The 15,574-nt window shown below is 47.9% G+C and overlaps 1 protein-coding gene across 2 annotated transcripts in view; it reads left to right on the top strand.

Moving 5' to 3' along the window:
• LOC144733346 (low-density lipoprotein receptor-like) overlaps positions 1 to 5,955 on the top strand; it is a 42,971-nt gene extending 37,016 nt beyond the window's left edge. Inside the window, exons 18-22 of one of the 2 annotated variants that reach the window (XM_078615198.1) lie at positions 695 to 832; positions 1,344 to 1,481; positions 2,932 to 3,051; positions 3,598 to 3,773; positions 4,098 to 5,955. In XM_078615198.1, coding sequence (XP_078471324.1) covers positions 695 to 832; positions 1,344 to 1,481; positions 2,932 to 3,051; positions 3,598 to 3,773; positions 4,098 to 4,130 — 605 coding nt within the window. In that variant the 3' untranslated portion in view covers positions 4,131 to 5,955. Of the gene's footprint in view, positions 1 to 694; positions 833 to 1,343; positions 1,482 to 2,931; positions 3,052 to 3,597; positions 3,774 to 4,067 lie in introns of both variants that reach the window. The other variant, XM_078615199.1, reaches the window with a different exon arrangement.
• The last annotated feature ends 9,619 nt before the right edge of the window (positions 5,956 to 15,574 follow it).

The raw sequence follows: 15,574 nt of genomic DNA, 5'->3' as shown, positions 1-15,574 counted from the left end.
GGTTATAATGCACATTACGTTTTAGTTGTGGGGGGGGGGGAAACAACTCCCCTGGAGTCCAGCGACTTCCACAGAGTAGATTACGACTGCAGCAGTTCACAGCATCTTCAGCAAATCTGCCCCAGGTCATTTCTGTAAATTGCCATCGAAGGGTGTTTTTATCTGGTATTTTCAGATGTGCAGAGTTTAAAAGATCAGGTGTCTATTGCCTGATCATCACTATCTTCAGTAGTATCGTTGTGTACTGCTGATACTACAGAAGGACACATCAAGGCTGCTATCTGCTGCAAGATTGTTCAAATGCAGTGCTTGCGGCAAAGTCTCCCGCAAAAATATGCCTCCCCAATAAAGTTAGGCTGGTGGTTGGTTTGTTCTTTCAATTTTAAGGTTTGTGCCGTACTTAATGGTATCCATGTACTTTGCATCAGGTGAGGTACACCTGTGTACATGCATTAATATATTACACGATGTGCTATTTGGGGCAGGCAGTACTACCTGCATTTTCAATGTGCAAAATTGTATTGCAGGGTATAGTAATGTTGGTTTAAAATTGTCATGCTGTGCCGTACATTCATTGGACATCTTTTCAATATTGGAAGTTGGCAGCAACTGTATAATAAGAAACTGCTGCTCTGGAATTATGCACTTGTAACTCCCCAATGTTTTCAAAACCACCCCACTGTGCACCTGGTAGGTCCCAATCGTTGCGAGGGCAGTGGCTGCGAGTATCTCTGTCTGCCAGCACCACAAGTCGGTGCTGCATTGCCGCTCTTCTCCTGCGCGTGTGCCGACAATTCCCATCTCAACCCCGACGGAAAAACCTGCAGCGCCGGTAACCCCCTTTCACTGCACTTGTGCCCCGGTAAACAATCTCTTGTATTTTTGTTTTTGAAGAAAGTGAAAGCACTTGTAATGAAGGTAGTGGGTAGAGAAACTCTATATATAAATGATGCTTGTCTTGTGCAAATATTGTTTAATTTGGTAATCATCAGCCATCTGGTCCCGTGGACCAATTCACCTGCACCTGCTTTGAAAGCCAAGCATGTTTTTAAGCCTGGGTATTGCTTGACTAGGAGATGGCCAAGGCTCTTAAACAAGTTGCGTATTGCCTTGAGGGACTCTGGACTGCCAATGGCTCAATCCGTTTTACTTGTGCTCCCCCACTAACCAGTGGCTTTAAATGTAACACTCAATAACGGACATGGTATGTGATGAGGCCCTTGTCTGGCAACTGGCTTGACCAAGAGCTGTACACCAAATGGTTGTAGTTTTTTATAACGGACCCCATGATAACCCTTGTGCTGACACCATTTTTTCTGCCTCCCCACCCCATTAACACGAAGCCACCATCGCAGTGTCCACTGCAGCGCGACCCACCAGCAACGCCGAGATTGCCCCAATCCCAGGTGCCGCCGATGGCCCAGGTAGTACGGCTGCCATGCCCGCCATGGAAACAACCGCCCCCGTCATACCCTCCCTGAGTGAGCATGGCTTGCTTTTTTTTGATAATTGACTATCTTGAGGTTGCTGCTTTTTGATCGCATGTGTAAACAACCCCTTCCCCCCCCCCCCCCCCACCTTTTTAATGGCATTGTCATTTTGAAGGTGTTGACTACCCCTTGCCTGTTTGTACAGGAGGTCGGGAGTTCCATCGTGACCTTGACGCCTGTGTTTGGAGTTTGCATGTCTCCTAAGATTCCAAATACAACTGCCCCTCGTGGAGGAAGGGGGGGGGGGGGGGTTTGTCTTAAAGTGGCATATATTAAACAAGACGCACAGGTTCACGTGGACTATCTTTCAAAATGGCATGTGGAGAGATGCTGCTTAGTTTTTTTTACTGCACCTCGGACACCACTACTGACCTCTGCTGCCTGACTACCAATTGGCTCTCAGCACGTTCCTTGCACACAATGGCCAACACGCTGGAGCGCTATTACAATAATGGTGTGAAAATTGATCTTCCGTGTCACTTCAAAATCTCATTATTTAAACTTGACTTGTAAGTGTGCCTGTTTGACCATGGTGCAACAAAGTGCCCAGTGAGCTGTCTTTCCTACCACCCCCCCACCACAAATTCACTGCTTGCCATCCATGATGCCAGCAATAAAACAGCCAGTTTTGAAACCCTTGCCAGTTTAAGTCACCCTTGGCTAGAAGCCAGGTATTTTATGCACCTAAAAGTGCCGAGGTGGCAACTGGTGGGCAAAAATCTACTTCAATTGCTTCAAAAAGGGAAATGCCACAGAAGCAGTCGGTGGGTAACGAGGGAGGACTTTCCATCCCCTAGCTCAAGCCAGTGGCACTAGGAAATGTATTTTGTTGCCTAAGCTTTTGACTTGTGGGGCAATCCTAGAACTAAGAGAACCAAATTGCAGCTTTGTTTTGACATGCAGGGTTGACTGCTTGCCCATGCACCACCACATTGCCTGAAATTTTTGTATATTTTTCACTAAAGCATTTACTGCCAGTCGCTTTCAACCGAGAAACCTTTTTACATCAGTTTGACTCGTACCCAGGTGGTTCGAAACTGGACCAGTGGTTTTCCAGCTGGGGGGGGGAGGGGAAATGCTGTTAGAAAACGTAGGTGCAGTCGAGGCACGCGTTGTGTGTCGGGCTGCAACTTTCCGTGCTGCTGCGGAAGGCCAACCTATTTCATTGGTTGCTCTTGTCAAAGGGGGGCTCCTCCACTTGCCATCTTGCCAGTGCTTCCACTGCGTTTGCCATCTCGGACTCCATTCCATAATTAAACTTGTCCCATCTCTTGCCTTTTCTCATGATTTTGAGGCCTGCACATTGCCACGGTCAACTTTGGCTAAGTTGCATAGGCTGGTAAGATGAATTTAAAATAACTGAGGATGACGCATGTCATATTTGTTTAAAACATCTCTCCGTACCCTGCCACTGATTACGAATATTTTAATCTTTGCGTAGCTGCAGGCAACAGGGGCTGGCTGGAGGCCTGGCTGTCGACGGAAGCTCCGTCAATTTCCACCAACGCGGAATCGGAGAGCGGCTCTGCCTCCACGGTGGTTGGGGTTCTCATCCCGTTGGGTGAGTGGCTGTCTGCCCCAGCCTCCCTCCCCTCCTCCCTGCTACTCTTGAGCAGTGAACAAGCATCCTGCTGCAACGTTGCTATGTTTTGGCACAATGCGAAGAAACTTGGAGTACCCAGAGAACCCGTGTACATGTGGTGACTTTTGATGCTCTGCACAAATGCATTTCACAAACTCCATTTACTCTGGCTCCCCTTATAGATCTCTGACCAACACCTCCACGTGCATGGCCCAACAATTGTGCTTCCCAAACCTGGCTTTACTTCTGAAATCACACCCCAGGGTTGATGAGGTCATGGGCATATATTGATTGGTCATGCACATGCAGCAGCAGCTTATTTTACTTATTTTTATCGTGCAGTCTTCTTGACCCCCCCCCCCCCCCCATACTTTATCTTGACGCCTTCTCACCCTGCTGTGGTATTCGTGTAAATGAGATTCTTCTGTCCACCCCTTGTTGGGTTCTGTTCCATCCATCCTCTGGTGTCTAACAACAAGTCTGATGCTACCCTAACACAGTACATGCTGCCCCACCCAACCGCAGCTATCTTGGCCATGGTGTGCGTGGCTGGCTTCTACCTTTGGCGGAACTGGAAGTTGAGAAACACCAAGAGCATGAACTTTGACAACCCCGTGTATCGAAAGACGACCGAGGATGACGACTTTGCGCTGGACCACAACGCGTCGCTCGCCCCCTCTGTGGGCCACGTCTACCCGCCGGTGAGGCTCCCTGCCGTCGGAGCCAAACTCGCTAAAACAGACAGACCGAAATTATGTAATGACCATCCAACCATATTCTTGGTTCTTTCAGTAAATTCCCTTCTACGTGACCTTTACCGAAAGAACCAAGAAAATATGAATCCCTGCAGTCACAAAAGCTTTAGATCCAGACCATCCAACCGCGTTTTGCTGAAACAGGAATTGAATTGCAGGTTGTCTTCGTATTTGGGTTTTCGGGGCATTGGCTCGTAAATTCCGTGAACCACAACCTTTGCCTGTTTGTGTGCGTTGCAGCTACCCTGATTGTCGCTGCTCTATTCCCAGCTGGTGGCGGTGAGCACAGAAGACGATGAGTGAAGAGCGACGCGTTCTCCTCCTGTGGCTGTCGGCAGTGACATGACGTATCAATTCAACCACCCCCCACCCCCCACACCTCCAACCTTGACGACAAAGCACTGGTGGTTTGTGTTCATGTGTTTGATGTTGCACTAGCAGGGAAGAAGTTTTCCTTTGTTTAATAACTTTGTTGAAAAGGGAACTTTGATTCGGGTAATTTGTCTATCAATTATATCTATACACCCAGCTGGCTGCAACATTGAAGCTGTATAGACTAGTTTCATGCAACAAAAACAAATCTGCCTCTTCCCTCCAATTTAGTTTTTTCTTCCCAGTCAAAATATTGTGCAATTTGAAGGCTCTGGCAGGTGCATTTCTAGGGGCTGTAATGCAAGGTGCACGATTTGAGCCATGGCCACAGGCGCGGTGGGTTACTTTAAATGCCACCCAAACCAATCGCACACGACGGCAGTTCCAATCCACAGCAAACTAGGTCTGCACACCCCATGCTAGAGAATTTAACTCCTGCATAGGTTCTCACTTGGGCCTTGTGGCTCCTGCATGTTGTGGCTTTTATTGTTTTGAACCTTGTGCGTTTTTGGCACTGGCCGTTTCACTCCGTATGCCTGCGAGCCTCTTTTTAATCCATTCTGGACGCTTCCCAGCCTGTGGGGTTTGCATTTGACATGAAATCCATGTGGTGCAACCTAAGCTCACGAACTAACTATGCCAATGCATCTTCTATTGCTAGTATACGAAAATAACATTTCCCAACCCCCCCCCACCTTACGTTGAGGTTGATTCTAGTGTGGTACAGTATTTATCAGACTGCCTTGTCTTGCAGTAGCCTCCTGAATTCTTGTTACCTCCCTTTTTTTCAGCTGTAAATTGAATGGCTTGTCTTTTGCTCACCAAACGCACGTAGTTCTGGCACTAATATGTCCACGCATGTCCCTGGTGGCACCCCCCCTGCCCTTCCTCTCTGGTGCGAATGCAGCAACAATCTTATAACTGGAGAACCTTTCTCAATGACATTGTTTTGTACACGCAAGCTGCAAATGCCTTGGGCTGGTACACCCCCAGTGTGCATTGCAACGGTCAACCCTGTCATTAATTGCAGTCAGTTGTGACTCACGACTTCAGGTTGGGAGGCTTGGTCGTTCTACCTAGAGGTTTTTTCAGCCTCCTGCAGCAAAAAATTATTAACGTTAAAGTGTCTACCCACTGGATAATTGTACACATTTTTAGCTGCGTAATGTTGGTCTGCAAAGCCACTGCACTTCGCATACCTAAATTAATCCACCTGCACGGATCTCTAAGACGTGATGCCTGCTGGCAGCCTCAACCTGACGCCACGTGGCCCATCTTAAACCTCCACTGGTGGCGGTTAATCGAGGTGGCTTTGACCCGTGGTGTGCTTGTTGAAAGTAATGGGTTTGGACGAGGGACGATAACTTTTTTGTACGAAAGTGAAAAAATAAATGACTTGGTGCTTTGCTTGTGCAAAAAAATTTCAATTTCTGCTGTACATAAACGTGGCTTGTCGCTGTACATTGTTCTGTGAATCACTGAAAAGTTTGTGAATTTGAAAACGGGTGGATTTTGCTTTTTGTAAATGTTAATTCGCCATTGACTTATCGAGCCAGAGTGTATTTATTTGTGGTTTATTTATAATTTTTGTCCTGCCATGATTTGTGCAACTACTGGAATCTACAAGCTCCCCCGTGCTCCCCTACCGTTGGTCCGAAAGAAGCCAAGCGGCGTTGCGCACAATGTGAAAAGTGACACCCATGTTTGTCCTTCCTCCATCAACTGTACAAAGCTCTTATTAAAGAAACGGTTTTCACTTATGTGGTCCCCGGTGCTTTCTTTTGGGCTTCACGGAAGACTGGACAACCTGGATCTATTCATTTTTAAAAACAAATCTAATGGGTGACCCTCTGCACCCCCCCACCATCCGGAATCGGAATATTTCTGTTGGAGGAATCCGATTATTTACTACGGAGCCAAGAATGTCTGTCCTTCGTGTGACGTCACTGCACGTCGACCAGCCCCCTCATTAATAATCATGAACAGGTGACATCCTCTAATGGACACCCGCCCCAATAATATTAGCGGGTGACGTCACTCCACGGGGGGGGGGGGGGCGAGGCGCCTCCTCCCCCCTCAAGGTCAATTTACAACCCTCACTACAAAGGCAGAACCCTCACGTCACGCGATCTCCGTAACGCTGTTGAGACGTCAAAGTAAAAAGGACGTCGTGATGAACAATATATTACTGTATAACCTTTAAATGAAATAGGTCTGTCACCGCGCCCTTACAAATTGCACACACATTAATGCAATGCATATCACGTCGCGGTCTGCTTTTCGCTTGCAAGTTTCATATTTACTGCAATACACCCGTCCTTGGACGGACAAAAGGCTCGTGCTATATAATGCTCTTCAGATGTTCAGGAATCCTGCGTCCTGAAAGCAGAAACGCCAAGCCCGACTCTGGTACGATGGCACGTCGCCATTGTATCACCTGCCCATCCGACAGGACACACCGGAACAGGATTTTCTCCAACTGTTTTGGTCAAGCGATCCACCAATTAATTGGTCGTGCAAAATCCCCCTAAAATTATCTTTCCCAGGTGATGGCCATCATTTGAGCCACTTTTATATGGCCGTATTTAAACTTTTATTTTTACTAGATTGGCCATGCCGATTGGCCTGCTTGATCTGGATGGTGGCTCCGCATGCCTAAAAATAAACCAGCGCTGGAGGCAGGGGGAGGGTATGGAGCGTCAACATTTTGTGCAATTCACTTTCCCGTGGGCATTGCTCTCTCAACCCTGACTAGCCAGGATCAGGTACAGCAAAGGTATAGGTTTTCGTGTTTGTTTTTATTGCGGTTGCACCCAACTCAAGAGCCGAATGGCTCACAGGGCTATAACAAATAAATGAAACTGAAACAAAGTCATTGGTAACATGGTGTTCCCTATTCTTATTCTTAGGTTTTTTCGGTAAAGTCACGTAGGTAAAACATTAAAATTAATAAAAGTAAAATAAAAATAAAATAAAAATCACGACGTTTCGGAGGCAACACAAGCTTCCGTCTTCAGGTGGAACCGCCACAGCCACGACAGCTGTATCAAGTAAATGAGAGATTGCAGGAGCTACCACTCCGTTTATATAATGGTTGGAGAGGGGGGAAGGGCCAAGTACGGCACACTTTTTATTCATATGGTAACGTGAGGCTTAAGAGGGTGAGCCTTTGTTATGGAGAGGTACGGTTTGTGACTCAACCTGTGAAAAGGAGAAAACAACTAAACATGGTAAACCTGTAATAGTTGTCTGTCAAATAAGTGTAGTTAAATCTTTTTTTCCCTCCTTGCCCTGCGTTGGTTGTAATGGTTGCTCCCACATATAAATCGCTATTTTAATTGGCTGTTTAAGACGACTACAGAGCCGAGACAATTGTTGGAGGCTGCGAGGCTGCCTTCCAATCTGGCCGTGTAGTTTCGCCAGATTTTAAATTATCATGAGGTGGGGGGAGGGGGTGACTGGAGACCCACATGTTTGTAACGCGCTTTTTAAGTGATTTAAAGGACGCGTTGCAATTGCATTCGTGCAAGAAAACAAATGCACGCATTATACAGTAAGCACCAGGTAAGTCTTGCTGCTCGCTACAAACTTTTAGAATGGGGTGGCGGGGGGGAACTTTAAAGTGGTACAAATAGAACATTGGGAGCAAATGCGCAATTAAACAGATTTGTCTAGACGGGTAAAGGTGCCAGAACTCGGCTAAGTGCAGCAGGGCTTCCTAGGCTTGACCCAGAGAGCCGAGGTCCAGACCTGGGTTTGAGTGACCCAAGAGCGTTGTGCGTCTCCGTTGTCGTGAAAGGAAGAGCCAGCAGCCTCTGCAGTTTGTCCCGTTGCAAGCCGAGACCAGAAAGTGTCGGATTCGTGTGGTGGACGAGACCCTTCCATAGGGATGTGACATTTTCTCTGGACGGTCCATTTGTTGATAAATTGCCAAAACTTTGCCTTTCCCCATTTTTTTTTATTAGAGCATGACACGGGCGAACTGGGGGGTTGGAAAAGTATTCGTACGGCACAGAGGATTTTTTTTGGATGCGCGGCTTTAACCTGTGACGCATGCCCATCGAATCGCTGAATGTGACCACCGTTTTAATGTCTGAGCTCCCTTGAGGATCTTAAGTATTTGTGTACAGTGATGCAGGGATGGAGGCGGTGGTGGTGATGGGTGAGGATGTGCGTTTTTATATTTAGCCGAGGTTCGAGGCATGCTCTGCGTCTCGTACAGAGGTGTCGGGTTTGTGTCCTGCCCCAGTGCCAGCGAAGGTATCGAGTGAGAGGCGCTTCGCCTGAGCCGAGCAAGAGGCTCCTCCGCGGGGTTTTGGGGAGCAGTCAAAATAGACACGCGCGCGAGGTCTTTGCACGTGGTGCATTTTCAACGTCGCACGGTGGTCGTGGCGGTGGCGGTGTGGATTCTAAAACCTCTCTTACCCCCCTCCTCCACCGACCCCGCAAGCATTTTAACGGTCGTGGTTGAAATGCTTTAAGTTGGGCGGTGTTTGGTGTTGGTGGCGCGCAGTACGCTGTGCTACAAACCCACCGAGTTGGCTCTGCTGTGGCTAATCACGTAGGTGGCGAGTGTCTGACACCGGCCAGCAATGTGTGTACAGCCGGTTGAGAAACCGTACGTAGTCAACCGCGCTAATGGGAGGTGCACGTGCTTGCGTTTGGTCAAACAGGGCCCCCCACGACCAAGAGGCCTTCAATCAGCAGTGAATCGACGGTGACGCACATTCAAGCGAATGCTTCAAGTGGTGATGCTTTCACGTGTTTTGGTTAAAAAAAAAGTTTAGGATATTTTTTGAAGGTATCAACCCCCGTCTCCCCCCAAATTATATTTGTGCAATGGGTACCTTCGGTCAATTTTACATTTTGAAGTCTTCCGTCGACGTAAGTAGTGCACCACCTTGTGCTGGGCAGCGCAGACAGAAGCGGTGGACGCGATGCCCCGTGTGAACCTGGTGACCTGAATTTGGGTTGTGGCCGTGGGTTGAGCCAGGGTGGCGAGTGAGATCGGAGCTGGCCCCCGTGCTGCTGCTGCCGCCGCACCAACCCACCCTGGCGAGAGTGAAGCATTCATGTTGAACTTCTTTCGCACCGTACGTAGCCAACCGTGCTAATTGAAGGTGCGGGGGGGGGAAGGACGACAAACTTAACACGAGAAAGGTCAAACAATCCCCATGACCTTTAGGCATGGGCAGGCCTGAGGCCTCTATCCAGCACTGGATTCAGGATTATAAATGCACTTATACTTAATTATTAGAATGCAATATTACACATTTTGCGTAAACGGTGTTTCTATGAGGCTATAAGGGCATGTAAGTACCAGTATGGTACTTGGGATGGAGTGTCTTCACCTCGTTTTGTGGTTGCAAAATTGCTCCACCACTGGTAATCTATTATCACATTTTATAATAATCGGTACAGTAGACCTTTTTTTAGTATTACAGGACACCAACATTCACTCAAGAACACTGCTCTGCAGCGGGATGTTGGCTATGGATCTTCATAGCCAAGAGATTTCGCTGTGAAGGTGCCTAATTATAACACATTCCTGCGGAGGGAGCTGGTAGGAACGTTGGGTTGCTCGGTCAATGGCCAGGGTCAACGGCGGCGTGGTGTATTCCGCAAATATGGCCGACTGTGAGGGCGGGCACAAGCCGGCGTGAGTAGGTTAAACGTTGAGTTGTATAAGGGCACCACGGGGTGACCAGCCCCTCCCCACCCTCCCCTCTCCACCCAGCCCCACCCCTCTCATTTTTGGATGCACGACGGACGGACGGACACAATAATCCCCTGTGGGCTGGTGTAACCAGGAGGTTCCTACCAGTAATAACTAAAGGTTTGTGGCACTATGGGCCCTCATCTACAAAGTCCTGTGGAGGGTTTGTGGGCCTTCGGGCTTCAGTTCCAACCAAGTGAATTACGCTTCAGTAAGAAAATAACAACATAAGGATTTTGTTTTGTATTACTTCAACAACAACATATTTTAACAAATTCTCTTTATATACCATATCATTCGTGGATTTTCCATCTTCGATGGCTCAAAGCGGGATTCTTACGTTCTGAACACGGGCTATAGACACGCAATTTTTTCACAAAGGCGAAAAATATGGGATGTTAGTCCAGTTGTAAAGTATTTGAAATGCAAATTTCTAAATGGAGGGAATAACAGAAGGAAACAATCCACGCGACCTCTGGGAGAACATGCAAACTCCAAATACTGTATTTAGATTGTTTTGCTGCTATACATTTCCACATGATACGCCACTTTATTGAGCTATTATTTGTGGTAAGTTAATACCTCCAATGGGGTTTAGCTGGTAAGATAAAAAAAAAAAGTTTGATTTAAATATATGTTTAAGTGATTTATTTACCTTTCCTGTACTTTTAACTCCTGACGTGTTTTTATATTTCTCTTTGGCTGACTGCTTCTCGTCGCGAGTCCTGGGAGACAAAAACAAAATGTTTCTATTGTTTTAGTTTGTAAATAAATAAAAACGCACTGATGATGAAGAAAGCAGGCGGTGCTGACTTACATGCGTGCTTGTGTGTGACACAACCACGGCTGGGCGGGGGGAGCACGTGGTGGGGGGGGGGGGGACTGATGCCAAACGCCAGGAGGCAGCTGCTATTGTTGCCAGCTATTTAAAACACCCGCCCGCCTGATTACATTCTCCGGAGCGTCTATGCAACTTTGTGAATCTCACGGCAAATTATAAATTACGCAAAGTACCAAAATACACGCGCGCGCGCAGGCGAGCGATGGAAAATAAAAATGAAATCTGGCTTAATGAACACTGCCCTGAATGTTGGGTATGTAACGTTGACCTTCTTTCGCACCGTAAGTAGCCAACCGTGCAACATCCTTCACTTGCCGAGTACAACGTCGCATATCCGACTCGCTGGCAACTGCGAGGCGAGTCGGATTTGCGAATAGTCGCATTTATGAACTGCTTATACAGAATAAGTGAACTCCACGCACAAATAAATGAGCCAGTGGACAAAAACAAAATGACGCACGGATTCATTTTAAACGGTGTGGGAGGAGGGTGCTTGACCATTCATTATAAGTCGGCGACTTTACGCGACATTAAGAATAACTCCGTGGCTGTGTGTTGAGGTCGGATGTTGGATTCAGGCTCACGGTGTTGGCAACGCGAGGTCAGGATTATTCCTGAAGCGGTCGTGGGCCTCCACCCCCCCCCCCTCCAGGCCGACTCGCTCCTCAAATGAGTACCTGGTGCGGTGTGTAGTCAACATCGCCACCGGGGGAGACAAAGGCGGCCGGGCGTGGTGCTGGCCACTCACCCCGGTCGTGCGCCGAACCGACCTTAATAGGTGCGACTCGCAAACAGCACTTGCCCCAGCAGTCTGTTAAGGCTATACGGGGGATCTGTGTCTTTGTGTGAACATCGAGAGAGAGAGAGACGGTGTACACCATGGCCCCCCACAGAGCGAGTGGGGGGCTGTTTGGACGGTTGCTGGGTTGGCCCCAGTATCGCATGCGGGACGACTTCGTTTCTTCACCTGCCCATCTCATTAACGCAATTGTCGCGCGATTTAGACAACGCTGGTTCGACGGAGAGAACTAAAATAATGAGAGAAGACTGAACAGTGTGCAAAGAAGCTACGATGGGTGCTCTGCGTAGAATTGCAGTGGCGCAGGGAAGGAAGGGAGAGGGGCGATACGCAAATCAGAAACGTATTTAAAGTTTCTACACTATGGGAACCTCATTTGCCAGTAAAAATATGATAATTGGTTTTTTACCCTTCTAAAAAAAAGGTGTCAGTTTTGTTGCCAGATAGAAGGGTAAAAAACCAATTATCGTATTTAAAGTTATTTTAAAAAAAGAGTATGCATTATCCTTTCGGCAAAATAATACAGGAGGTGTTAAGATGATTAAACACAAAACAGACGGCTATTATCTGCATTAACCACACGCTTATGGTAAAACATCGAAACAAACATGCTCTGTCAGAGCTATTGATGCTTTGATATTTGCATTAGGGGCCGTCCATAAATGACGTCACGCACCTAGGGGGGGGGTCAGACATTTGTGACGATGTGTGACGAGGGGGGAGGGGTTTGAGAAATGTGACGTCACATCAAAATGCGCAACTTTAAATAAATATAGACACCACGTTCTACTTAATGAATTAGACTTTTTAGTAAATGTTTTCTCCTACAACATCAGAGTGCAGCGCCACATTAAACACGCACTACAATGACAATAGTTTAAAGCGATTTGAAGCATGTTTTTTTTTTGGGGGGGGGGGCAGAGCTTTGTGACGTCATATTCGAGGGGGGGGGGGGTCTGACTTTTTGTGACGCCGTGTGACGAAGGGGGGGGGGGGGTCAAAAATCGCCCAAAATCGCGTGACGTCATTTATGGACGGCCCCTAAGATGATTAAACACAAAAAAGACGGCTATTATCTGCATTAACCACACACGACCGGCGTTAAAGTCACGTTGGTAGAAAAATAAAATAAAATAAAAAATAAGATATCACGACGTTTCGATCGCAATACAAGCGGTCGTCCTCAGGCGGAGAAAAATAATCGGCCTAAGGACGACCGCTTGTGTTGCGATCGAAACGTCGTGATATCTTATATTTTTTATTAAATTTTTCTACCTACGTGACTTTACCGAATGAACCAAAGAGTATGGATTCCTGCAGTCACGAAAGCTTCCAATCAAGATTAAAGCACGTTTGTTTGCATGCTTTACCGCAAACTCGATGTGCGGTGAATGCAGCCTTGATTCCTTTGCAATACGCGTGTTTATTTGTGGTTTGGACATCTGTATTCTTGCCAGGAAGTGTAAGGCCTGTATTGGGATCGATAGCTATGGAAATGTTGTGGATTCGGACCCAACGAATCGTGGCTAAAAGGGATGGCCGATGGATAAGCCGAGCAATGGAATGCCAGCCAGAGGACACAATGGATTGCATGCTTTAAACTAAACTGTTTTTATTTTACTGTACAAGTTACGGCCCCCTGAGATATAGAAGCGACCTGACCACAAATGATAGCTCAACGAAGTGGCTTATCACGTGGAAAAGTATAGCAGCCAAATACTCTAAACGCGCGGATGTTGATTCTAAATGTGGAGTGAAAAACCGGAGGACCCGGAGAAAAATTCCACGCGACCCCGGAGAGCGAGAGAGACACGCAAACTACAAATATATACAGCAGCAGGCGTCAGGGTTGGGATCGAACCCACGACCTCCTGCATGCCAGGCGAGGTAGTTAACATCTCCTAGCCAAGGTGGCACCCAACTGCCATTGACATAGGATGTCCCCTAATACGAGTTAGATACATGGTATGTGGACGATGTGTCTTCCGAACAGTTGAACCGATAATTGTTAATTATCAGTAGTTGACTATAAATGATCTGGCATCCCATCTCTACTCTCAAGCCAAATCAAATCGATAGACGATGAGAACATTTCATGAGAATAATAACAACAGAATAGAAAGTGGAGGCTGGAAAACCACACGTTTAAAACAGGACACAAAAATGTGTACGGGCGCACGCATATCCTTTGTGCATAAGCTTTCACAACAACAACAAACAAACAAGAGAAAACAACCCATCAGCATTTTCGCGTAGAAGCGCATTGTGATCTCATCTTGTGGCCACCGTCAAAATGAATTCGAGCAAAATGTGTGACCGACTGACAGCGGCTGTCTCGGGGCAAAGTGATGGATCATGGAAGATGTGACGTGGTTGGAACAAAGCCCATCCACTGCCCACCCCCCACCCACCTCTACCCGTTCCTCTCGCCATCCCTAGGGGTATTACGGACGTCCAGAAATGTAAATAACGCACACGAGCGCGCATGAATCGCAACAAATCGCCGGGCACACTTCCTACAACATTCCTTGAAATACAAGTGACCACAGGGGCCAGGGCCCCGACAAGAACAGCTGAGTGCCCTGCGTTCCCGTTCATTCCACCGTGTGCTTTCCGTGGCTTCGTTTATACATATTGACGATGTGTGCGTGCGTGCGTGTGTGCGTGCGTGCGTGTGTGTGAGCGTGCGTGCGTGTGAGCGGGTGAGTGCGTGTGTGTGTGCGTGCGTGCGTGTGAGCGTGCGTGCGTGTGAGCGTGCGTGCGTGCGTGTGTGCGTGCGTGCGTGTGAGCGGGTGAGTGCGTGGGGAGCGGTGGTGTAGCGGTTAGCGCGCTGCGCTACGAACCCGGCCACCCGAGTTCGATTCCCGCTCACGGCCACCAACACGAGTGGCGATTATCTGAGCCGGTCTTGGGCCCTCCTCTAGGTCGGCTCAGCCTAAAATGAGTAGCTGGTGCGGTGTGTGAACGTCAGCACTTGGGAAGACAGGCGGCCGGGCGTGGTGCTAGCCACCCACCCCATCATGTGCCGTGCCAGCCTTCATTGGTGTTCGCGAACAGCACTTGCCCCAACGGTCTGTTAAATACTATACGGGGGATCTTTGTCTTTGGGGGTTGACCGTGCGTGTTTGTTTTGCGTGGTATTTGTGGTCATGTGTGTACGTTGAATGCGGCCGATGGCGAATTCTCCCGGTATGTCACCCAATCTCTGTCAGGTCTCAGAAGTATAACGCAGGGTTCGTACTGGACAATGTTTGAATTTGGGGATATACAATATGTGTAGGCTGCCCGTGACTAACGTGGTGGGGACATTCGGAGAAATTTAGCCGTGAGCAAAAATATATAAGTGTGTATATATATACACACTTATAGTTAGCGACTTTTTGATACCATTAGTTGGCTCGTGTTCATAGCAGAGTTTGGAACGTTTTATATACTTGAAATGTTGTAAAATGTACAACTATTATACACGTGGCATTTTACTGCGCGCATTCTTGAAGTTCTTTATTTGTTCACGTTGATCGATTTCTTTTCAATCCGCTGTTTGTGACAATGTTGCGAGATTGCGCGCAACAATGCACGTCACTGGCGGTGATCAAAGCAGTGGCGGAGGCGATGGTGCTCGTGGTCATGGATGGTCTCAGTCCTGGGCCTCCCCTAGGTCGACTCAGCCTCCAATTAGCACCTGGCTACGATGTGTAAATATCAGCGCTAGGGAGACAAAGGCGGCCGGGTGTGGTGCTGGCCACCCAAACCCCTGGCGTATCTTGTCAGCCTTCATAGGTGCTACTCGCTAACAGCACTTGCCCCGACAGTCCGTAAAGGCTATATGAGGAGGGGGTGGGTGGGGGGGATGTTTTGTCTTTGGTGGCAATGACAATGGTATGTTCCTGATGGTGGTGCCAATGGTGGCAGTGACGGTGGCGGCGTTGCCGGTGTCATAGGCGCAGGGTGACAACACCAGGGTAGCGAGCGATGGAACAATATTTGAGAGAGCAGACACAGGGATTTGTTTGTTTAAT

The sequence above is a fragment of the Lampetra planeri genome, chromosome 46 (assembly GCF_965212315.1).
Source record: "Lampetra planeri chromosome 46, kcLamPlan1.2.h2, whole genome shotgun sequence".
Taxonomy (NCBI): domain Eukaryota; kingdom Metazoa; phylum Chordata; class Hyperoartia; order Petromyzontiformes; family Petromyzontidae; genus Lampetra; species Lampetra planeri.
This window is presented reverse-complemented; position numbering and strand designations above follow the sequence as displayed.